At 35.4% G+C, this 26,865-nt stretch overlaps 1 protein-coding gene across 4 annotated transcripts in view; it reads left to right on the top strand.

Moving 5' to 3' along the window:
• ASPP (Ankyrin-repeat, SH3-domain, and Proline-rich-region containing Protein) overlaps positions 1–26,865 on the top strand; it is a 594,470-nt gene that overhangs the window by 564,661 nt on the left and 2,944 nt on the right. For 3 of the 4 annotated variants that reach the window (XM_072535838.1, XM_072535840.1, XM_072535841.1), the window contains 6 exons: positions 16,055–16,235; positions 21,278–21,593; positions 24,551–24,744; positions 24,976–25,402; positions 26,022–26,519; positions 26,615–26,836. In XM_072535838.1, the coding sequence (XP_072391939.1) occupies positions 16,055–16,235; positions 21,278–21,593; positions 24,551–24,744; positions 24,976–25,402; positions 26,022–26,519; positions 26,615–26,836 (1,838 nt within the window). The remainder of the gene's footprint in view (positions 1–16,054; positions 16,236–21,277; positions 21,594–24,550; positions 24,745–24,975; positions 25,403–26,021; positions 26,520–26,614; positions 26,837–26,865) is intronic. The other variant, XM_072535839.1, reaches the window with a different exon arrangement.

The following is a 26,865-nucleotide window of genomic DNA, read 5'->3' on the forward strand; positions in this document are numbered from 1 at the left end:
TGAACGCTATTATAAAAATTGGTTACTTCCTGTCACGTTGAAAGTAGCTAAATTAATTATGTTGCCAAATGCTGCCAACGACTCACATAAGGTCTCATCATACTGTCCGATAAGTCTTTTCCGAACTCTCGCAAACCTTTTTTAAAAGATCCTTATGCTTAAAATTAAACCTATTATCTTGGAAAATAATACAAAACTACCAATATGGCTTTAGACAAAAACATGGTGCCATCGAGCAAATAAATCGACTAGTCAGAACAGCTACATATGCCCTTGAAAACAAGTCTTACAGTACAGCTACTTTGTCCAGCTCTCTAACTTCCAAAATTAAGTCACAACTATCTGATATTGTAGCCAAAATTGTACAGTTATATAAAATCAGATAGATCGTTCTTAACTATTTTATTTTTCTTCATGGCGAAACTTGCACTTTCCTATATCCGATCTCGACAGGCGTCCCTCAAAGTAGTGTACTCGGCCCAATCCTGTATTTACTTTACACAGCTGACATCACTACCACAAATAATACTACAATTGCTACATATGCAGTTGATACCGTCATAATGGCCACTTACGTAAATCCAAGATTAGCATCCAGAAAGTTGCAAAACCATTTAAACCAATTAAAAAATTCGTTAAAACTATGGCGTGTCAAAGTAAATAATACCAAATCAACTCACGTTAAAAAGAGAAAACTGCCCTCTGGTATATAAACCGAAAATTCCAATCCAAAGTCCTTCATGATATTTGCAATGCCCTATGGTATGTGTTAAACTGCTATTCATCGTAACCTTAATGTTGAAACTGCTAAAGAAGCCGTCACTAAGTGTACAAACTACTTCAAGAGACTATCATCATCTCATCCAAATCCACTCTCCAACGACCTACTAACCTTACCACTGCTTAGAAGGCCAAAAGGTTAGATCATCTAGATCTCTCCATCGCTAGGAACTGGATAAAAATTACTCAGTTGTATAAAAGTAAGACATTTGGTAATGTAAACTAAATATAGGTAAAGGGTGCTCACCACCGAGTGTAGCTCCTATTGTGTCATTTTGTATCTGTTTCAAATATATTTTTTATTAAAAATGGCAAAAGTTTATTGCAAAAATTAAAGCAAATAATAAAGCCCTTCCGTTCACAGATTGATCCATTGCCATTACCTCCTAGAACAAGAACATATTCAACTAAGCATCAAATTACCATCAAAAATAATTTTTCTAAAAATTGGCACTTTGAATCCAAAGTAATGGAGTACATAATATTACTTTGTATTATAAATTCTATGGCTTTCATGATGGCAAAAGCTTCTGCGGTATAAATGGATGTTTTATTGCTCAATTTAAATGTGCGTTGTAATTGCAGAGGTATTATAACAGCAGCATCTGTGCCATAAGGATTTTTAGATGCATTTGTGTAAAGAGGAGTATACATTTGGTATCTGTTTCGTATTTGATGAATATTTCATTGTTAAGATATGTTATCCCAAATATCTAGATATAATTACTTTTATATCTAACAATAAAACATATATGTTCGCTTTAATATGTTTTGTGTTTTATGTATGTTTTATGTTTGGTTGTGAAATCCATTGCCTTTGTTTTTTCACATTCAACTTCAGTTTATTCATTTTTAAATATTTATAAACCATATCTAAAATAGAATTCATTTTTTGAATAGCTACATCAAAATTTTCATCACTACAACAGATTAGAGTATCATCGGCAAAAAGATTAATAAATTCACAAATTAATTAAAATATGAGCCCACTATCCGATTTCCAACAATCCTAGCCCAAGCATTAACTTTTTGTGGCACATGTGTATGAGCTCCTTGAACTTAATGAACTTCCGCATCAACAAAGTGTTACTTCGATAGAAAACACAATCCATTTTTGTGTTTTGTAATCTTTTCCGAGCTAATTTGCAATCATTTCACAAAACGTCAGCCTTCTGACTATTTGTTTTTTTCCACGAGGTCTGGTCTTGTTTTGTTTTTTGCTTTGACTTCCCTGTTAATAACTCCACAGTTAAAAAAAGCGATAGTACACACACAATGTGAAATATTAGGAATGGTTCAGCTGACCGAGAATTTTTTACCTTTCCCCTGTACTTTAATGTAACAGCTGAGTATTTTAATTTAACTGTCACATCCTTGATAATATCGATCTACTTTTCTTTACCTTACGCTAATAATTGTGGTGTACTATAAGCATTCCCTTGCGAAAAACATACTCTACAAGAAAGGTAATCACAGTTCTTATTAATCATTGCTGCACTGTCGGTTCTTCTTTTATCCTACCTCACAGCATCGGTGAGGTTACAATCTTCTTCTGTCTAGGAATATATACGTTCCAATCGATTGAATAACTTCACAACTTAGTTTCGTTATTTCCTAGCGCTTTCTGAAAACTTGTGCCAAAAATAAAAATTGACGACATTGTTTTTGTTTCTTTGTCTGACATTATAGGTGGTGTTTCTATGGATATGCGGTAATGGGAATGATAAAGAAAAAAACAGTTGTTTGAGTTTTTATACTAAATGAATTTTTATTACGCTTGAAGAAAAATGTGAAAGGAGACCTAAACTTATATTTTTCATATGGATTTCTGCTTTTGTTTGTTATCCCCTCATTCTCTTGAAATTGAATCGATTGTGATTAATGTATATACTCTAATGAAGCTTTGTTATTGTATTTAATTACTAGCTGACCGGCGAACTTCGTACCACCTTAAAATGAAAAATGTGTCTAAAAAACTAATAGAAAATAAAACCAAGAAAAACACTCAAATATATTATGATAAAAAAAGTTCAAAAAAACTCAAAAACTCTGTAGGATAGTTGTCTACGTCTCTCTGAAAACAACTCTTTCTTGGAAGAAAATTCAGAATAGTATATTCAACCGAATATACATATAAAATTTCATAAAAATCGGTCAAGCCGTTTCGAAGGAGTGTAGCAACTAACTCTGTGACGCTAATAACCCTGTCACACTAGTTTCGCTATTAAAAAATAGCGATTGGTGATAGAAGGGGTATATATTATGTATAATTCATTTTTTATATGTTTGAGTCACTTATCTTTAGATTAACTAATATATAATTCCCTCCTAAAAACCACTTATGAAATTTCCCGTAAAATGATATTTGATGAGCTAAATATAACCGAGTGTGTATTAAACTCCACGCTTTTGCCCTAATTCCCTACATCTAATATACTTTAAGTGCATCTGGCAAACAACGAACTCAAACTCCAAAGAAGTGGCTGCTAAATAAACAATTAGGGAAGTGGATATACGGAACTGTGCACACAGTTGCTCACCACCAATTAGTAAGGTAAATCAAGTGATGCAACCGAAAATCAACATCTAAAGCACGCGAGTTTTCCATGCCGTTGCTAATTCAATTGCATCTGTTTTGCTTTTGTAAGAATGCCTCCCAAAATTCGTTGGATTTGGGTATTTGGATCGAGAACTGACTGTAAAATAGTAAATTGCACAGATTAGTAATAGTTGACCAAACTAACCGATTCTGCAGATTTACTGGAAAAGTACTGTTAACTGAGAAGAGGGGAATTTTCAGGCATGGAATGAGGCATTTTCAAAACCTTTATTTCGCCAAAATTTAAGTGGCTTTAATGCATTTTAGCAAGCTTAAATCATATATCCATAAAATATTAGTCGCAGAAGTAGCGTACAATGTTTAAGGACTGATTTGAAATTTAAATACGTCTCATCGTCAAAATCATTCTCAAGTAGACTATTTTATGACAAAATATCGGAGAGGACCTCAAAAGTCAAATGATGCGATAAAAATAAAGTTTATTCATGCCAAAAATAGTAAAAATAATGAACTGCAACATGAGAGGAAGTCGTTTTATAATTTGGAGACATTTGGAACTGCATAACAGCACAGTTTTTATGGCAGAAGATTATAAAAGTCCCCGACGATGCTCACCGAAAAGCGTTAAGAGGCTAGACCGGGTTATATCTATAATTAATAAAAAGAAATCGCCGAAATATTTGTACAGGCATCACTTCAAAACAACTGCACCAATTTAGTTAATTCTTTCTTCTTTTTTTTTTATTATCAGGAGAAGGTTTGTGTAAAAGATAATTTTCAGAAAATTGTACGGAAAGACTTCAAAAACAGTTATGGTACCTTACTATTGCTAACAAAGGAAGCTAGGATTAAAAAAATTAATGTCAGTATTGATAGATTGGGCAACAGCCATACCACACTGAATATACCGGATCTCGTTCAATCACCGAAGTCAAGCAGTATCGGTTGCGGTTAACGCGTGGATGGGTGACCGCTTGGGAACACCGCATGCTGTTGCCATGTGAAACCTTCCTTCTCCGAAACGACTGGACCGATTTTTATGAAATTTTACATGCGTATTCTGTAGGTCTGAGAATAGGTTGTTATATATTTTTCATACCCATAAGTAATAAGGGTGATTCACATCAAATATATTTTTTTAATTTTTAAAGAATTTTTTTTTATTTTTATGTTTTTACGTCTAAACAACATTAGATATGCCGACGACGCAGTAGTTTTTGCAGATAGTCTGTACGGTTTGCAAAGAATAATGTCGCGTATATCAGATATAAGTAGAGAGCACGGACTTGATCTTAATACGAAGAAAACAAAGTACATGGTAGTCAGTAAGCGCGAAATATTAAATACACAGCTTTTGGCTAATTAACATCCAATTGACAGAGTGGACAGCTACACATACCTTGGTACCAATAACAGCCAATGGCATCACTCCAGTGAAATAAAACAACGCATAGGAAAAGGGAGATCGGCGTTCATAATGATGAAGTCTCTTTTCAGAAGTCACGATTTACCACTTGCTACCAAAATCTCTCTCATTAGATGCTATGTATTTTCTACGTTATTATACGGAGTAGAGGCCTGGGCACTTTCCGAAGCTTCTTTAAGAAAACTCGAGGCATTCGAGATGTGGTGTTACAGACGTATTTTAAGAATTTCATGGGTGGATCGTGTGACTAATGTTGAGGTCCTACCTAGAATAGGCAAAGAATGCGAGATTATTAACACCATCAAAGAGCGCAAACTAGAATATCTTGGTCATGTTACGAGGAATGAACAGAGATACGGCTTGTTGCAACTCATTCTTCAGGGCAAGGTATTTGGAAAGAGAGGACCAGGGAGAAGAAGAATATCTTGGCTTCAAAACCTGAGAAAGTGGTTTAATACCTCGACAACCGGACTATTCAGAATAGCAGCAAGCAAAGTTAGGATAGCCATGTTGATTGCCAACATCCGGAACGGATAGGCATCGTAAGAAGATGTTTTTATGATATGGCATTAAAAAATACATACAGATCCTAAATTTCACCCCTCTATTGCTATCCCCCTTCTTTAACAGCCCTATTAGTGTCACAAAGTTAGTTGCCATACTCCTTCGAAATAGCTGGAATGATTTTTACAAAATTTTACATAAATATTCGGTAGGTCTGAGAATAGGTTATAATCTATTTTTCATGACCCTGAGGGGTAAGAGTGGTTAACCCCAAACATTTTTTTAATTTTTATTTCTTTATGATGTGGCATTAAACAATACATACAACCCCTTAATTTTCACACTTCTATCACCATTGTTTAATAGCCATATTAGTAACACAAAATTAGTGTTAAAACTATCAGGTCTTTTCTGGTATTATTCTATTTCTGCGCATTGTCCTTTTAATCGATTCTCATCTCACTAATACCAATTATATCCTATTTGAAATGCTATTTTGAAAGATTCTTCTTGGAGCTTTATAATTTTTTCTTCCGAAGACATAATCCTGGTACTGTATATCTGTGCATGCAACTTTGGAGCTGCAGAAAACTGGTGGTCTTAAGTCTCAGTTTTACAAAATTTAGCAAAATTGGCCAATAACCTACCACGCGGGCCTATGTGGGTTGGTAGAAGGTGAGGATGTAGGGAAGGTGTTTGAGGCTTGGATAGAATAATTCTGGGATTTAAATCAAGTTTTCTTGGATTTTGGGTCGAAGGAAAAACTAGGAGCTCGTGTTGGCAGGGGCACTAATCCCTGAAGTAGGTATATCCTCTATGGAGAATACCTAACCGTTATCAAGATACCCAGTAAGTAGAGCTGAAATTCATAATCTACAATATACTTTCGTATGTTTTAGATACACCGATAACAGTTACTAAAGAAACTAAAGAAAGAAAGAAAAAAAATTTATCCGAACCAGATGTGCGACAATGTGTTTAAACAAATTTAATAATCATAGTTTTTATCGATCTATAAAATACGTTTCATACCTCTCCAAAACACTTAGATAATGACCTATAAACTAAACTCCTCTTCCATTAATAATCCCAATTCGGGAATTAATTTCCTTAAATACATATTTCTTGTACACCTGCAGTTTTTCGCTTAAAAGTAGCTTCAGTTGCAATTCGTAATGTTCGCTTCTCAATTCGCCATATTTCATCAAAAAACCTTCCCGCTGTGGCCAATCCGACCTGTTTTATCGGTGCTATGCTATTAGTTCCGGTCTTTTGGCACGGGTAACTGAACAAAACAACTCGTTCATACGAGGGTAAATTTATTACGCAATGTGAGTGGGTGTCAGAGTGTAGAGGTATTACAAAAGTGTTACAAAATATCATTAATTTAATTTAATTTAAATATTGTTTAACGAGACGTTTAAATTTTTACAAAGGCAGAATGGTACGTAGTGTAGCCGACAAAGTAGCAACTTAATAATTGATGAATGTGGAAATAATTGCCATGCAGCGGAACGTCTTTTTAATGAGAGGTACACTGATCGCCCTACATCGAGAGCTTATTTGAAGTTTAAACAAACAGGTAGTGTTCAAGATGTCAAACGATCTGGTCGATCAACAATTAGTGATGACAAAACAATTACATAATTTTAAAAATGGTAGTGAACCCTACTTCTTCTACAGCCCAAGTTGCATCTATCTATGGAATCAGTCAAAAGACAGTACACCGAGTGTTGGCTGAAAATAAATTTCATCCATACAAATTAAAAATTGTGCACCAACTTTTAGGTGATGACCCCGACCGAAGACTAGAATTCTGTTAAAATATGTTCAATAAAATTAACCAACAGCCCGATTACATAAAAACAATTTGTTTTAGTGACGAAAGTAGTTTCTCTCTCAATGGAAATGTTAACACACACAATGTGAGGTATTGGAGTGATACAAATCCTCACGTCTTTCGTGAAACAGATACTCAATTTAAAAAAAAAAAAAAAATGTTTGGGCAGGTATTTTGGGAAACCCCATAGTTGGGCCTGTTTTTCTCAATACTAACTTAACCGATGAAATGTATCTGAAGATGTTACAAAATGCAGTTGAACCGTTAATACTTAAAATTCTGGAGGATAATCCAGATGAATTCGGCAACTTGGAAACAACGTTTCAACAAGATGGTGCTCCTGCACACCATTATGGTGCAGTAAGACGTGACCTAAGAAAGAAAGAAAGACAGAAAAGTCCTAAGAAAGATATTTGGACCTATTAACGAAAACGGAATAGGGAGATCCAGGTACAACCATGAACTCTACCAACTGTTCAAAGAGACACCGATCTCAGAATTAGTTAAACTTCAGAGACTTCGCTGGGCTGGTCATGTAGTAAGAATGGAGATAGAAAGATTGCCGAAAAGAGTCCTAGATAGTAAAATGCAGGGCGCAAGACCAAAAGGAAGGCCACGGAAAAGATGGGAGGATGAAGTGGCGGCGGACGCGCAAAATTTGCTAGACGTGAGAATCTGGAGAAGATCGGCGCGGGACCGACAAGTTTGGAGGCATAGTTTGGAGGAGGCCAAGGCCCGATTTGGGCTGTAGCGCCATTGGAGAGAGAGAGAGAGAGAGAGAGAGAGAGAGAGAGAGAGAGAGAGAGAGAGAGAGAGAGAGAGAGAGAGAAGACGTGACCTAGATGAGGAATATCGTCTTAAATGGATTGGACGACGAGGTACGATAGAATGGCCAGCTCGGTCACCAGACCTCACACCTTTAGATTTTTTTCTGTGGGGATACTTGAAATCTAAGTTACGTTACAGCACCCGACAATATTGACATTTTGAAACAACGAATTGTTAAAAAATGTAGGGCAATTTCCCCTGACACATTTGAACGAGTACGGCAAGAATTTAGAAATAGGATGCATTACTGTAAGGAAGTAAATGGAGCACATTTTGTACACTTACTATAAGAAATGGTTGTTAAATATTTATTAATTAAATGAGAAGCTACAATTTTAGTATTTATTTAATCTATTCATCAAAATGAGCTTAAACTAAAACAAAATTATTATGAATGAACAGGTATTTTCAATACCTTTCAAGCGAAGTATCACTTGCCATAAGGTCCAATTTAAAATTATCTGTCATAGTGGCGCTGTAACGTCATCTGTCACTATTACGTCACCTGTTCAAAAGATACAAGGGGGGGGGGACTGACTTTTGACTAGCACTGTATATATTCCGAAGAAGAGTTATGTACTATTATCAATACTGCACTCTGTAAGAGCTCTTAACATGGAGTTGTGCTGGACCTACTCAAATGCTTTCTTAAAGTCTACTATTATTAATATCAATGGCTTGTTGTATTCTACAACTTTCTCTATCAAGGGTTTTATTACCTGTAGGTGGTCATTCGTTCCAAAGCCACTCCTTAATCCGGCTTTCTCTAGTGGTTGGTGAAAATCTAGCAGCTTAGATATCAGTCTGTTTGTAATTATTCTCATAAAGAGCTTATATAAATTAGATAACAAGCTGATCGGTCAAGGTGAGGTGCGGTACGAAAGGATGACGGAAGCGATCGATCAACACTCGACCGAAGGAACGAGAAGGACGTTAGGCTCTGATCACTACTCAGACACTGTGGTGTATAAGTTTTTGCCAGATCAATTCTATGGATAGAACTTAGTTCTCGTCGCTTCACATGTCGTTTTATACTCTCGGCCGGTGCTCCATTTCTAACGCGCATCGATACTAGTGGTCAGTTGTTGGTGGGAGTTTCGCTGTTAGCAAGCGATGACGGAGTTCGGAGGCGTTTCATATCTTTCGCTTCATGCCTTATTTTTCTGGATAGAGCCCTGAATCAAAAGTGTATCTACTGGCCAATTAAATGTTTACATATACAATGTGTAATGTGGTTTTTTCTTAAACATTTATTTAATATTGGAGCACACGATACAGATGCTCTTGCCTATAGCATCGTTGCTCAATGAATGAAGCAATCCAAAGCAATTAAAAAAATACTTTCCCATTTATCACATTCTCTGCGCTAATAAAGCAGTATTTTCAAAAACTGAATAACTTCGTGTATGCCCACCTCTAAACTGTTTTATATAAAGCCACCATCAACACAACGATAACAGGTAACAGAGGTACCCTCGTAAAAAGCCGAACAAGTGAGACAAGTGGAATTTTACGATTATTCATCAATTACTTTCACCTTTTATTTCTTTTTTTTTGGTAAAAACCTTTTCGTTTATTTCGCCATTGCAATATTACAGGTTGTGTAACGAAAGAAAAAACTCTTGCAAAATACGTAAATTCATAAAATATTTAGTTGAATTTGTCTTTAAGAATCTTCTTTGATGAGTTGTAAAAACTTTTTTACTACTTGTATATTTCATAATATATAATTAATGTTAATACTCACTTTGTTTTTATTCGTTCGTCAAAATTTATTGGTTTTTAAACGGTGTTTTTCTTACGCAAAATGCAATATTCTACTGAAGAACAATCGGCTACAAATTTTCATGCTTTGTGCCTGATTCGGCTTAACAAATTTAATATAAATGTTGAATTTATTATCCGTCATCTTGATGAAAGCTTCAATTGGTTGCTGTCGATTAATTCGAATTGCCTGGTATTTTTAAGTAAGTTAGGTCTTTTGCAACATTTCTGCTTATTTTCAATTGACACAACTGTCATTATTAGCGCATTCAAAAACAAAAGCCTTAACGGTGCATTTTACTCCTTCAGTGTCAGTGTTTACCTTCTTTGTCCTTATGTTGCCTTCTCCCGAGGAGATGCGGTCAAATTATTCACGGAGGTTACTTAACCAATCCTTCGTCTTCCCTCTATCTCTTTCTCTTTATTTTACTTTGCTTAATCAGCTGAACTAGGGATTACCTCCTATTACATGACCGCAACATTCTAACTTTCTCTTCTAAATGATAAATATTAGCTCACGTGGTTTCTGCATGAGGCTCAATACTTATTTATTTTTTTTACGTTTAGTCCAGATAATCTTTAATAGAATCTTTATTATATACGAAAAATAATGACAGTTTGCTATATAAACGTATTTCCGCAAATGCTTCATTTTCCGAGATACAGGGTGTTAAAATTTTTCTTACAAACTAAAGATTTATTAATTGTCGTGAAACCGGTTGAGATATGCAAATGAAATTTAATGGGTTTTAAGATGCAGTCTTTGTGCATTTTTTGACATAAACTAGAAATTTTATACTCATCATTGGCGTGCATGCGGGTAATGGTCTCAATTCCTTTAAAGAAAAAAACGGTACGCCACTGAGATTTTTTAAATTAAAAAGCATTTTTGAATTCTTCGTTTAATTTGGGAAAAAAGTATTTTTTCTTTTTTTATATATTTATTTCGATTATATTCCAAATTAAACGAAGAATTCAAAAATGATTTTTAATTTGAAAAATCTCAGTGGCGTACCATTTTTTTTTTTGAAAATTGAGATCATTACCCGTATGCACACCAATTATGAATATACTTCCTGAAGTAAGTTGTAAGTATTTAGTAAAACTCTGTATATTTTACAAGTACCTATGTATTATTCAAAAGAACTAAAAATCAACACATTGACCCTCTGTAACTCAGAAATAATTGATTTCTGAGTCTTGGCGCACTGATAACTTTTGATCAGCATGAACAAATCTACATTTCTGCAAAGTTTCAGTCAATTTAACTGAAACTACTTTTACATAAGGAGTGCCGGGATCCTCTTCAGACTATAGATATGTAGCACTTTTCCTTCGATAATTATCGTATAGATGGACGGATGAACGCGCGGAAGGACAATAATTTATGAAAAATGAAGTTATTTTGTAGTGTTACATGAAATTACGTCATTAAAGCTAAGACCACTTCTCAATCATCCATGACCAAACTGGAGATGTTTGAAATGCGGTGCTACAGGTGTACATAATGAGAATTTCTTGAATTAACTACAGAAAAATGGAAAAACGGCGTCAGACTTTCTATATGACACAAAACGATCAACTGTAGAGAAAAACTTACAACAGATCGTTTTTGTTCATAATGATCTAAAATGAACCTAATGAACCACGTATGTCAGGGCGGACAGTCATTTATACAATTCAAACTAGCAAAAATTCGTGCAATATATATTGTTTCTCCTCACGATAAGAAAGCATAGCCTACACAACATCAGTAGCGATAATGGATAACGACTGATAAACTTAGCAACAGCACTCAATAGTCGCCAGCACCTATTTTGAACACAAGAACATACACAAGGTAACCTGGGCCTCTCCTGATGGAAGAACAACGAGTTAGATTGATCACATCTTAATATATTCAAGGCATGGTACAGCAGAAGTTATAGAGGCGCAAACATAGACTCAGATCATTGCCTAGTGATCTCAACATTGAGAGCTAGATTGTCAAATACTAGTAAAGAAAATAAAATGGATACAAAAAAATGGAATACGCAAAAGCTGAGTGATCCGACAATTGCAAAACGGTACTCGGAAAACATCACCAACAGGTTAAGGAATCAAAATGTAAATGAAGAAGGCCAGACAGATATATATCCTACTGGACCAGAATAAAGGAAGACAGCAGCTAAAGAGGAAATAGGAACAGAAATTTGTGCCCGTAAAAATTACTGGTTGGACAATAAATTCAACAATGCAACAAAAGCAAAAAATGAAGCCTACAGAAAGATGCTTACCCGGCGAACTAGAACAACTGTAGAGAATTACCAGACAAAGAGAAGAGAAGAAAAATTACAAGAGACCTATGTTGTTCAGATTAATCCAAAAATAAAAAAAATGTGTGGGCCCAAAAAGTTGTTTGTTATAATTTGTTTAACAAAAAATTGTTTAAAAAAATTTGAACAGTTTTCGACCTATTGAACTCTGTTTTGGGGTATCTGATTAAAGTGATTATCCAAAAAATTCTCATGGGAATTGGATAAATTTCTGTAAGAAATGTATCCAAGTGTTGCTACTCCACTAGTAGCAATTAACTTATACTTCTTAAAATCTACCGAGGTAAATTCTCCAGCAAATTCTCATGAAAGCCGATAATGTATTCAAAAGATATTTTTACCCACAGATTAACTTTCTCCGATCAATTCCCAAAATTGCCTTGTTAGAAAGCATTCAAACGGTGGTTTTTACCTACCTCTGTATAGAAATCTCGAAGTTACCCCCTGCAAACCCCTTGGCAATAGTTAGGCATCGAAATCAGAGTTTTAAGTATTCAGTATCGTTGTAGTATTCGACCAAGTGGATCGACGCATTCCTTGGTTATAGTTTGTATAACTCACGTGTAACATTCAGTGCCACATATTAGTTAGTATCGCATACACGCATTCTTCTTTCAGAATTTCTACTGTCGCTTAGTTTTGTTATATGGCTTATAGTTAAAAGCTTAGCGCCCATTCTTAATCAACTATATTAATGTTGAAGATAACATCCCTAGTTGAAATGATAATTATTAGTAACATTTTAATCTGTATCAGTGCTCGTGTAGTATGTCGCGAACTAGTGTAACGTGGACAGTGATCGGCGGTTTCAATAAAAGAACTTTGCACTAAAACTTTGGCTAGATATTAACTTAGTTGTAGTAACATTCAATCATTAAATTACGTATTGTTTAAACTGCTTGTGTTCTTATTTCCCACGTTAGTGGGTGGTCCTTCGATTTGGAAATAATTACATGATTTAGTACGCTCTAAATACTAGGAATATCGCCATCCTAATTTGTTAAACAAATGTCCGTTTAATTCTACCAGGAATATTTTTCCGAACCAACCTGCCTTGTCTATTTGATCTTAATTAAATGTTACCACGATTTTCATGTAATGATCTATTTGTTACTGTTCCAAAACAAAAGTTAAAACAAATAACCTTGAAATGTATATTCCTTAAATTAACAAACTAGTCACATAAATCAACATACACGTCTGTACTAAATTTTAATTAAGCTGTAAGGTATAGATATCTGCAGCGACTAGTTAGAATGCTTTAAACTGTACACTAACAACTAAGCATGCTTGTTTGTAGTTTCATAATTATCAACTCCGAAAGCACAATTACTAATAACAAATCAAATTACATTTCTAACACATCGAACAAAGCGTTGTTCGCTGCAAACCTAATGAAAATTTCCGGCAGCTGATGCATCGGTTTCGTATATGTGCTCTAGTGGATGCCATATTTAAAGTTATCATTCAAATTATTTTAATTATTAAATAAGTAAGTATATATAAATCAATCCCGAAATATTTAAACGTTTAAACAATAGCAAAATTGGCGGAGTTCGATAGATTTTTAAAAATTATTGAACAAGTGTTTTTCAGTTTTTCAATCAGATATAAACGTCACGGAATATTCGATCTTCCCGCTTCTTTTGACACACCATGTGTATATATACTGTAGATTATTACACCTTGTATATACGTCTAAAATTACTGATAGCTTACCCAGTAATCAATACGGTTTAAAAATAACATCGAGAATGTAATTCAGTAATAAATACCCACAATATGTCTCCTTGAAGCCACTCAATCTCCTACTCTTTTTATATATTGTGTTTTTACGGTTTGTACACCAGAATATACATTGAATTACAGAGTACAGAGAATATACGAATTGTAATATATTTCAGAAACAACATGAGTCAGAAATTATAGTTTTGAGTAAATCCCAAAAAACTGTTTGCTTTAAAATTATTTGTTGCAATAATATTTCAGGACGTCTTTTATGTACAGATAATTCCGCAACGGCCTCGCGCTTCGCTGTCTCGTTTAAAGATGGATTCTTAATTTTTATTTCTAACTGTTCACATTCACAGCAAGTATCTACCTGTAGACGTCCAAAAGATGAAGAAAAATGTTCCTGGAAAATCTTTAAATAAAATTTATACTTCACTTAATTATTATTATCAGGAAATTTGGCCCAAAATAGGTCATACATAATTCGCATATTCAATTTTTTGTCTAAGTAATTCTTCTCGTTCCCTGTTAATGTGAAATCTTAGTGGGAAAACGCCCAATATGAGTCTTAATCTGTTCTATTAAATTTTCAGACTTAGCATTCCCTAAAATATTTTTCCACGGTTATCTAGTGGTGCTTTTCCTTGTACAAGAAGATTAAAAATTCTTCGATTTCTTTCATGTCTCACAGCCTGAATTGCCATGAAAGCTTTTTTGCAAACAATAATTTTGCACACCCGAGCCTGTTACGGAGTAACTAATGTTCTATTCTTCTATTCTTTGGATTTTCATTTGGAGATCGTCTCTTTTTTTACCCCACACTTTCCCATAAGCCCTTGAAAGTATCAATCTTGTGCATTCTTGGTAAGCATGCTTCTGAATTTGGAAGGTATTTCAGCATTTACATCCGCATTAACTTTTTCAAAGCACTTCAAGCGACAACTACAAAAAATGTATAATAATTTTACGTTTTAAAACTATCCTAACCTTAAAACTTTCCGACAGTCTACTCCTGGTTTTCTTGCAGGTACAACATTACCTTTATACTTTTCATATTCTTCCCCACACAGGAAGAATAAATAAAACAAATCAAAAAAACTATATTATGCCCATGTTTACGTTAACACATATCCTATAGCCCTGGATACCCATAAGATACGTCCTAGATACGGTCCCTATTAGTCATTAATACGCGTCGTGTTGCTCCCTCAACCAAAGAACTTTCATACTCAGTTTATCATGCTTGTTGTACTGGCGAACTGGAACACGAAGTCTCAAACTGATACGGATTTTGGTATCATGCATTTGGTATGTAGATTTGTGGGCATCGAAGTGGGACAAAAAACTCTGTATACATTGTTGTTTGCAGATGATCAGGTGGTGGTTGCAACCGATGAGGAAGATATAAATTATATGAATCGAAAATTATTTGAGGAATATGCCAAATGGGGGCTTACTGTAAACATAAGCAAAACAGAATATTTAAAAATTGGAGGAAATACCACAGATCTGAGGCTTGAAAACGCAGTCATAAAAGGCTGCAACCAGTATAAATATCTAGGAAGCATCATATCAGCAGATGGCAGAGTTAAGATAGATGTACAAAACCGAATAACCCAAGGGAAAAAATGCATCCGAATACTGAATTCATTACTGTGGTCTAATAAAATAAAGATGCATACCAAACTTCGCGTATACAGAGCAATTGTAGAACCAATTACCACATATGGTGCCGAATGTTGGACGATGACAAAGAATGAACGAGATAAAGTAGACGTTGTGGAAATGGATTATCTTAGAAGGTCATGTCGAGTATCGAGAATGGAAAGAATCAGGAATGAGGAAATACGAAACCGTACAGGAATTAGAGATACTCTTTCAGATAGAATACAAGGAAGGCAATTACAATGGTATGGTCACGTGATGAGAATGGAGGGGGAGCGGTGGCCAAAGAAAGCCTTAATGTATGTTCCGCCAGAAAGAAGGAAAAGGGGAAGACCACCAAATTCCTGGAGAAGAGAAATTACAAAAACAATGCAATCTAGATGCTTAGAAGAGGGAGATTGGAGAGATAGGAAAAGATGGAGGCTGAAATGCGGGAAACGGCAATCGCCATAGGACCCCCGTTATATGATGATGATGATGCATTTGGTATATGTTTTCATTTATTCTGTAATCGATTTTTAAAGTATTTATCATAATATCGACTTTTACTTATTCTATAATTGTAAATTTACTACCCTAAAAAACATATTTATCATACGAACTAATGTATATTTCTTACATCAAGTATTTTTTTGTTATAGGTTAACTGGAAATCAAGATCAGACCAACCAAGCGGCTTTTGCGAGGAAACACCAGCAAAACAATGATCGGAAAGGCTTATCGAGAGGCAACATTGCTGCTGTCGAGCCCTATAACCATATCCCCGTCCAACCTCAACCTCCTCATCAAATTAACAATATAAATACTCATCCCGATATTAAGGTAAGTTATTTTAGTGCTTATCTACGTACTTTACAAAATGCATACAAAATATTGGTTAACGCATATAAAGAATATACTATGGAGGATATAATTGGCGATTACCATACGGGTTTTAGACAAGGAGAAGAAATGTTCTTACTGAAGGAGATAATGGAGGAGAGCTATTAATACTAAAAACCGATTATGATATTATTTATAGACTTTAAACAAGCATTTGACTGAGTCAAAAAGAAGGAACTATATAAATCACTTGAAAACTAGGAAAAGAGGAAAAATTATTAAGAATGATACAACTAACACTACGACGAAAAAGTACACTAGCAAATGAAGGAGTAAGGCAAGACGGTCCACTTTCATTATTTATTCTCTTCAGTTTTCCACTGGAAAACGTGCTGTGGGAAGCCAATGTAAAAATCACAAAATGAAAGAGAATATAATAAACACTCCATTGCAAAATTAAAATAAATTGCCAATTGCATAATAAAACCTTACGAACTAGTTTACGAATAAATTTAAGCTGCTGCATGTGATAGCCAAATATGTATTATTATGATTGTTTATTTTGACTTTAATCTTAGTTTATTGAACCAATAAAAAAGAATTATAACTTATTTGTTATCAATAGTAAAATAATCCTTATATTACCTGTATTCGATGGATTCAAAAGATTTTCTAGTTGTCTTTTATCGGGTTAGAGAAGAAAGGATAAGAATACAAATATATTATATTACAAAGATTTACGTTTCTTTATTTTATATGAACGAATAAAACAATTATTAAATTCTGTCGTTATCTTATCAATTAGCATACAAGAAAATAAATCAAATTTTTATAATAATAAGAGTATAAAGCTACATACATTTATATTACGTGAAAACCAATTTTACTTAAAATTTTCTTTACTTGAAACAAGAAACAACAAAACTTTAAACTTTTGATTAGCCTAACAAAACCTCAGTTCTTAAATTTGAATGCTAATGACCATGATGTCAAACCGATCCTTCACAGATATAAAATTTAATTGTACAAACACTTACAGCTTATTTTCTTCTTGAGTTGTATGTTGGACCATACCCAGAAAAGTCCAGTCTCCTCAATGATGTGATCTCTCCTCTTTGGCACCTCGGCTCCTTCTTAACGTCTCTGCAAACCTCCTGCAGACTACACAAAAAAACACCTGATTCACTTCTCCAAACTCAGCTACTTATTTATGACACCAGGACCTCCTTTTGTCAACTTGATGCCGTAAGAATACTTTCACATATACTTTATAAAATGCCCACGGTAGATACAAGGACCTCTTTTAATCTACTTGTTATCTCCTTCTGCAAATTATTCACTTCTTTTCGATACGCCGGTATCCAAACTCACGAACCATACCCTATCTTGAGACAAAACGACTGTTTCCTTTCCTGTCTCCAAAAGCTCAAATTGTGTTTACCATGATTTTGGAAAAGCCTAATTTCGGTTTCAGAGAAAAACTAAATAGCTTACTTTAAAATTGGTTTTGTAAATACACAATAATTTATACATATTTCAAAAGATTAGAATATGGTCATTTAATACTCGATGATACAAACAATGCAAAGCCTTTGACACAGTTGAGCTAAGCAAAATATTACAGGCGCTTAAAGAATGCAGGCTAGATTATAGATATACTAAATTATTATACAAAATATACCTGCAGGCAACAACCACTGTCAGATTACATACTAACAGTAATCGCATAAAAATAGAACGGGGGGTTAGACAAGGAGACCCAATGTCACCTAAACTTTTTAATACGGTGCTAGAACATGCTTTTAAGAATTTGGATTGGATGACAAAGGGAATAAAAATAGATGGAGAATATCTAAACAACTTACGTTTCGCCGATGATATACTTATAATAGCTGAAGATCTAGGTATGGCAAGAGAGATGGTACAGGAACTCGTTGTGGCTACAGAAAGTGTAGGTTTAAATATAAATATCTCGAAAACAAAAATCATGACCAATTTGGTACCCAACCAGAACATCAGTATTGGTGGGAAAGAAATAGAACTCGTAGATAGATATAAATACCTGGAACATGAAATTATGATTGGCAGGGATAACCAGACTCATGAACTGAAGAGAAGAATCGGCCTTGGGTGGGCAGCATTTGGAAAACTGAGAGAAACTTTTAAAAGTGAGCTGCCCACATGCCTAAAGAGAAAGGTATTTGATCAGTGCGTCCTCCCAGTCTTGACGTACGGAGCAGAAACACTTACCTTAACAAAAGCAGCAGCTACCAAACTGAGAGTCACGCAGAGAAGAATGGAGCGGTCCATGTTAGGAATAACTCTGCGAGACAGAATAACCAACGAAGACATCAGGAGAAGAACCGGAGTGACTGACATCATCGAGAAGATGTCACTTACATCGGTCGGTCGACCACCTACAAGATGGACTGACGATTTAAGAAAACTCAATAAAAACTGGATGAGAGCGGCGCAAGATAGACGGGGTTGGAAACATGAGGAAGAGGCCTATGTTCAGCAGTGGACTCTTGAGGCTGGATGATGATGATACAAACAATGAAAAGATTAACTTACAGGTAAAATGTCTTCTAATTCTAAACAAAGGTTTTTTTGATAATTTTGTTTGAAACGGAAAAAGGTCGTTTGCCAAACAAATTTCTATTCTTATCTACACTAAATCTTATCTTAAATTACTATATACAATTTGATTATATTGATATCTTGAAATTTTATTTCGATGGATTTTTTTATTTATTTTTCTTTGGTTGGGAAAGAAGAAACATAACAGTATATATAAAATACTTTAGTTACATAAAGGTACTGCAATTTGTTATTTATTCGTTAAGAAACTCGTCTACTGAATAATATGGTCTTTAAGATAGATAGGCTTTTGTCATTTTACGGAACTTGGAGAAAGATCTTGCAGATTTAAGGTGCAAAGGGAGATGGTTGTAAAATTTTTTTGCCGAATATAATATAGATTTCTAACTCAGTGAACGGGATCGGTAAATAAACATCAAAGGTTGAATTTCTGGTGGTAACGTGATAGAATAAGTAGAAAAATCTTAGTACTTGAACTGAAAGCCAATCTTGCTGAAACAAGTAGCAACTCCACTAAATTTTAATAATTTAATAGGAAAGCAAAACCGCACGCCTATGGCTTCTTACGTGTCATAGCGTGATTCTGTTTATTCCCAGTGCATCTTTATTTTAAATATACTGTATGTATTGCTTCAAATGGTATCTTGTAACGACATTGTTAAACAAAATTAACCTTGTTAATTAACGCAGTGTTGATTTTATTGATAAAACAATACAATTTTATATTTTCCTTAAATCAAATGAATTAAATTGCCTCCACGTAGAAACAACATCATTAGATTTTTAATTACTTTGGATTAATAATTCGATAGAGCTAATTTAATGAACATTCCCAATTTGCGTCGAATCTAAATTCTAAACATCGAAATAAAAACAATGTATCGTGTATTTATCATTTTACGCCTCCGGGTATTATTAAGCTCCCAATATTGTGAACTGAATATCAAAATCAAGCGCCAAAATTAATTGTGTAAAACTCGCTTCTGTGTGATTGGGATTGAGCAAACAGTTTTGATTAATTAGAAATTTTCGTTTGTAACAGTCATCAGTTTACGAACTAAGGGCATCAGAGATTTCAGCCTGAAGTATTGGATATATTTTGTGTGTTCAGAGACGCCTGCTTACCGATATTGAAAATTCCAGACTATTATTGAAACTAAAAAGCAGCAGTAGGTAATATCGTTACGTCCCTACACACATATTTTTAATTTTGTTTTAAGTATTCGTATATTATTCTTATTTTATATTTTTGTTCTTTAATTAACGTCTGTGTATGTTTTACGTACGTACACTAATACGGTCCTGTTGACATATCCCCTCATTGAGGGAGGCCAAGCTCATTCAGCGCTCACACACACATAACTTTAGTTTTGTATAAATCAACGCGAGAAACACTCCAGCTTTGTGTAAAATCCACCACCCAAGTTTTAAGAGACGCTGCCCATGACCCAGTGCACCGTGAAAGAAGGACAAGTGTTAATTCAATAACCGTACATTGATTTGCGTACACAATATTCAAATTAATTGATAAATTTTACATTTAACTTTACAAAACTATGGCAATGCAATGTTCAGATCATCGAACAATCTCCTTGATGAGTCATCCACAACGGAATCTATCAAAAGTTAGATATCGATATTAACGATACACAGATGGGATTCAGAAAAGGATTAGGTACAAGAGAAGCTCTCTTTGCCTTAAACGTCCTAACACAGAGATGTCTAGATGTTAACCAAGAGGTACACGCCTGCTTTATAGACTTTAAAAAGGCCTCTGACAAAGTACGCCACAATAAACTCAAAAAAATCCTGGAGGATAAGAACATCGACACCAGAGACATACAAATAATATTAAATCTGTACTGGAATCAGCGCACGAAATAGAAATACGTAGAGGAGTACAACAGGGTTGTATATTGTCACCGCTCTTGTTTAATATCTACAGCGAACAAATATGCCAAGAAGCTCTCTCACATGCAAACGAATGGATAATAGTCAATGGAGAAGTTATCAATAACATTCGATATGCTAACGATACTGTGATAATGGCAAGAACAGCGGACGATCTACAACATCTAGTTGAAAGTATGAATGAGATATGTAATAACTACGGCATAAGGATGAACGTCAAAAAAACCAAATATATAACCTTCAGTAAGAATCCAATACATGACACTAGTATCGCAATAAACGGTACCCAACTCCAAAAAGTAAGCGAATACAAATACTTGGGAACCCTCATCAATGAAACAGGTGACCAAAATCACGTGATAAAAAGACGTATTGAAATTGCCAGGTCTACCCACAGAGGCGCCTGGAGCGCTAAAAATTAGCTATAGGCTACTTTTTTAAGGTTTTAAGGTTCAATACACTAAAATTTGGTAAAATATGTGTTTACTGCGTCGTCGCCTAGGCGAGTTTATTACATTTACTTTTTTTAGTTACAGAGCACCTATGACCCTTATCAACCAGTATACTATACAAAGAAGGACCAAGACTCCCCCAAATCGAACTTCGAGTCCCAAGACGTGGGGAGCAAAATACCAAACCTCTATCCTCCCAAAACCGACGAAAATGAGCTTCTCAAGGATTTCCCGGCGTCGAAAACGGACCCGAAATATCAAACGCTTCCTTATAATACGAAGTTCACGGTGAACCTCATCATGAACAACGCGAATAAGCCTAACAAAGAGGAAAATCTCAACAACAACGAAGAACAAATAGACGCTACGAACGAGAATGTTATTATGCACACAGGTAACAGATTTGTCAATTTGTCATTACGAGGAGAGGGTAAAAGCTCTCTATATGGTCCATATATGATACTACTATTTGCCATAAATGATTCTTGTGATTCATTTTTTACTTGGTACCAAAATTTTTTATATCAACAGACTCTTTTTCTTAAAGTTCTGTCTCAAAAAGTTCCTACTTCACTCTGAAGTTAGATATCATCATACCTATCATAAATTTGTAGCTGCTGCTGTGAATATCTTTAATAAGTTATGGTTAAACCATTCTCTAAGATTCCTCACGCACGAAATGCATCTTTTTCCTATGCTCATCTTCTCCTAATTACATCTTATATAATGCTCTAATTGTAAATAATGCTCTAATAATAAAAATACTTGTTACGCAGACGACGCAATATTGATAGCTCAAGATGAAGATAGTCTGCAAAGACTGGTCCACAGATTTAACATAAGAACAAAAGAATTTAATATGACAATCTCATCTCAGTAAACTAAAACAATAGTAGTCAGCAAAGAACCAACCAGATGTAAAATAGAAATTGATGGCATCTGGGAAGAAAGAAAAGAATGGAATAAAAACAAGCAGAATGGAGACTTGTATCGTCAAAATAGCAAGAGATAAGTCACCAATCGGCAGAAGAAGTATCTTACGACCGCGCAAAAGATGGAGTGACATCCTTCCATAGAGGTATTAATCTGCAAATGAACAAGCAGAATTGCTTATAAAGCGGAAGAAGAAGATAATACTCTAATTTGTCACCTCTACTTATGTGACCCGCATATTCTAGTTTTCTTATTTTTAGAGTTTTATAATTTCAAATTCTTCATGTAGATGTCTTTGCAATTTCCATTGGTGACACTTTAAACCCACAGTTTTTTCAATATTGTTCTGTAACATCACATTTCGAACGATTCAATGTTCTTGTTGTGTTCTTTCCTCATCGTTCAACCTTTCAGCCTATAGATCAAGGCGCAAATGGCTTTACTAACGAGCTGTCTCCAATGGGTCTTTGTCCTTCTGGCATTTTTTGAAGACTGAAGGAAAATTCTTGAGGAAGCTAGGACCTACATATGGTTGTAACGCCCGAATGATAATGAATTGCCACATATTTATGGTCTTATGTAACAGCTGTGGGCAAGTTGTCATTTTGTTGTCTATTTGTTCCTCGCAATACTCTGATGTTGGGGAATAGACTTGAATTTAACTTTATGAAGGAACGGTTGTTCAGGTATAACTCTTGTGAAGACTGCTTTTATAGATATGATATTTTGGACTATTTTTTAATAAAATATAATTTTGATGAAGAGCCAAACGCCTTTATTTGTATTGTACTCTCTGGCATTTTTATCTGACTATTTATCATATATTTGTTTCCCCAGGCCATTTCTCCCAAATATGCCAACACAGCGTTCGCTGTATTTGATTGATGTTTAATTTCGCATAAATTGCAATTTAATGAAAAAATAAAGCTCTAATTAAACTTACTTTACTTCATCTTGTCCGGATGTCATGCATACAATTTCGGCCCAGTATCAGACTACGTCGGTTCCATCTTTGTTGGCGAGCCACAAATTTTTGAGGGTACATCGATGAGGACAGTTTCTGCGTCTAAGATGTTCCATATTCTGTGTTTCTCCACAGTCACATTTCACATCATCTTGGTCTGTTTTTCCCCATTTTGCCATGTTTGATTTTACTGGAGCGATCCCCGTTCTTATCCTATTCATAGTTTTCCACGTGTTAAAGTCTAGGACTGGCCGGTCCATTGAACCTGGGGAAGAGGAAAATACTCAGGAGGTTTATCCTGCACTGTTCCAAGGCGTTGATTTCATGTACCCCGTTACTATCCTGTATGTCTCATTTAGCGTAGTATCAACTTGTTTGGTGTGGGCAGATCTTCCCCAAACGGGGCACGCATATTCAGCAGTTCAGAAACACAGTGCCTGTGCCGTTGTTTTTAAAACGCCATTACGTGCACCCCATGTACTTCCGTTTATCTTTCTGAGTATGTTGTTCCTAGTTATTACTTTTCCTCTCGTTTTTATGCAATGTTGTCTGTAGGTGAGGAACCGGTCTAGAGTTACTCCAAGATATATAGGTTGGTTTGTGTGTTCTAATGTATTACCATTCCACGCAATTTGGAGCTTTCGCTTGGCTTCCTTTGCGCGAAGGTGGAAACGCAGACTTGGGTTTTAGAGGGATTTTTTTTTCAGGGAATTCTGCAGGAAGCACGCTGTCATTGTTTTTAAGCCAATTTCGAGTTTCTCCTCCACTTCTTCAAAACTATTACCTTGAGCACATATTGCAACATCGTCAGCATAGAGGAAGTGCTTGGTTTCGGTCGGCGTAGGTTGGTCGTTTGTGTCTATATTGAAGAGCATTGGTGCTAAAACATTTCCCTGTGAGAGGCCGTTTTTTTGAACTTTCCACCTACTTACTTTACCCTCCAGCACAACGAAAAAACGTCTGTTTTGCAGTAAGGAATATACGACCTTACCCAGATGGTGGTCATTGAGAGTGTCGTATAATTTGCGGAGCAATGTTTTGTGCCTTACTGTGCCATAGGCTGCTGTCAAATTTACGAAATCAGCCCCTTTTATCAGTTTTTCTTCAAAGCCCTCTTCAATGTGTTCTGTTAGTGCGAGGACTTGACCGGTGCAAGATTTGCCGGGTCTGAATCCTCCTTGTTGTGGGATGAGGTGCTTGTCGACATTTTTTTTTCTATTCTGGCGAGTATGATCCTCTGGGATTACTGGGTCCTTTCCTGGTTTTAACAAGGCTATTACTTTAGATTTCCTCCATGATTTTGGAATTTCGCAGGCTTTGCAGCACGTTTTATAAAGTTTCAAGATCCAGTTTTTTGCTTCTTGGCTTAGATGCTTTATTTGTGCACTGCATATAATCTAATCAAAAATTACATGTATTGTTATTTATTTTTACTAAATAATATTCTTTTTTAGGTCACATGACTGTACACAGCGCCCCACTATACATGGTGAATAGAAATATAGCAACGGCCCTAAATCAACACGACTTATTGAAAACGAATAGTGAGAATAACAAGGATATTGTAGTTAATGGTAGTGAAGACCACAGAGAGCGTGAACGAGAAATAGCCCCTTCTAGTTCCAGCACTTTGACACCTGCATATCAGGTAATACATATAAAGAATTAACATTCACATGTAAAATATAAACGACATACAAAAATTATAATTAAAAAGTCAGAGAAGCAGCATAAACATACTCTGCTAAAGCAATATCAACCGTGCAAGTAAGTTGTATGTCTACGGAATAGTGTTAAAATGTATATTTCTTAAAATTGTTTATTTTTTCGACTTCATCAGGAACATACTAAATTTTATTTACAACGCTTTTATTTTCAGAAACCCATCAGCAGCGTTGCACCAACATCAGTCCACCACACTAGTCTTTTGTCGAACGTGTATCAAACCAACTCCATCAAGGTTCAACCTGTTGAACCACAAACTATATCTATAAGCAACACATCTACTTCTAGCAGCACCTACAACCATACAAGTACTAGCAACAACCTTGTGCAATCTTCTCCTTCGCTAGTATTATCACCGCCGCAGAGTAGTAGTACTCCCTTAAGTAACACTCCGGAAATAGCAAGTAAAGTACCGAAACCAGCACTGCCTCCGAAACCGGCGATCAAACCTCCGCCGAGACAAACGCAAGGTTTGAACGAGGACAATACGATCGTGGTGCCGCCACCTGTCGTTCCATTTAGCGAAGCTTTTGAGGACAAGCTGTTGAGCAAGAAGTTGGAAAGTCTTATTACTAAACCAAGTAAGTTATTTTTGAATAGAAATTATTTCTTGTTCATCGTTCCATTATCCTTTATCCTTCGAGGAATATCTCTAATCTTTCTTATCAATTAATTAAAACTATGCGTGAAAGTAGAAGTTCTGTTTATATTTATTTAAAGTTTGGGATGATAGAAAACTGACACTTCTAGGTACAGGAGTACCGTCCAAAACTGTATCGACAGATACATCTATCAGATACATTCACTAAATCTGCAAGGTTATGGGTCAAGGAATGCAACTCTTCTTCTTTTTCTTGTTTAATAACATCTAATACTCATTAAAGCTGTAATATTTCTTACGCGCTTTATAATTACATTCATAATTCATGAATACTTAGTAGTCTATAGTTCTTCATTATTTTCACGTGACAATGTGTGTCTTCTATATTTTCTTTGGTTCGATATCCGGTGTCTGTTTTCTACTTGGACCCAATTGAAACAACCTGTCACCATATAGCTGAATTAATAAACCTGTTCTTCGGAAGAAACTATTCTTAAATAAAAGACTTTTCTCATTAGTCATTTTATAGACATAGTCCGTCTATTGTTGGCTAAAATGTATTATATATTCGGTCTTATCTTATGTTTTTATTTTTTTAGTTTCTATTTCAACATCTACAACTATCAGCAAAAGCGAAATGATCATCAAGGCGAAGCCTCTAACGATAAAGAAGCAACCATTTAGCGAACAACCAAAACTGAGATCCCAAATATCCATGCAGAACGGCCTCTCCAGCAGACGAATAGAATCGCTGCCTTTGATTAACAATTTTTCAGAGCTTAATTTAGACAAACCACACGTAGAAGAAAAAGACGAAACTGACAAATCGTCTGTTTCCGACGAAGCTGATCACGAAGAGAAGGGGTACGATAACGTCCTACGCAGATGTAAAAAGGGTAATTTGAAGCAAACTGGTAAACCTAATCTCTCCAGAAGGGTGAGTTTCGATCCACTGGCTTTATTGTTAGACGCAAGTTTGGAGGGCGAGTTGGAGTTGGTTAAGAAGACGGCCACACAGGTAACAAATCCCAGCGCTGCCAACGACGAAGGAATCACGGCTCTACACAACGCCATCTGTGCTGGACATTTAGAAATAGGTGAGTTATATCACTGAAACTTGAACTACCCTACTACCATTGAAATGAACCTTATAACCTCACTTACTTTTGTGTGTTTTTGTTTATTATTTTAGTAAAATTCTTGGTGGAGTTCGGCTGCGACGTCAACGCGCAAGACAGCGACGGATGGACGCCTCTACATTGCGCAGCCAGTTGTAACAACTTGACCATGGTGAAATTTTTGGTGGAACACGGAGCTTGCATCTTTGCTACGACTCTCAGCGACCATGAAACTGCAGCAGAAAAATGCGAGGAGGACGAAGAAGGATTCGATGGTTGTTCCGAGTATTTATACAGTGAGTAAATATTATTGACAGAAAAAAAT

This window comes from Diabrotica undecimpunctata, chromosome 6 (genome assembly GCF_040954645.1).
Source record: "Diabrotica undecimpunctata isolate CICGRU chromosome 6, icDiaUnde3, whole genome shotgun sequence".
Lineage (NCBI taxonomy): Eukaryota > Metazoa > Arthropoda > Insecta > Coleoptera > Chrysomelidae > Diabrotica > Diabrotica undecimpunctata.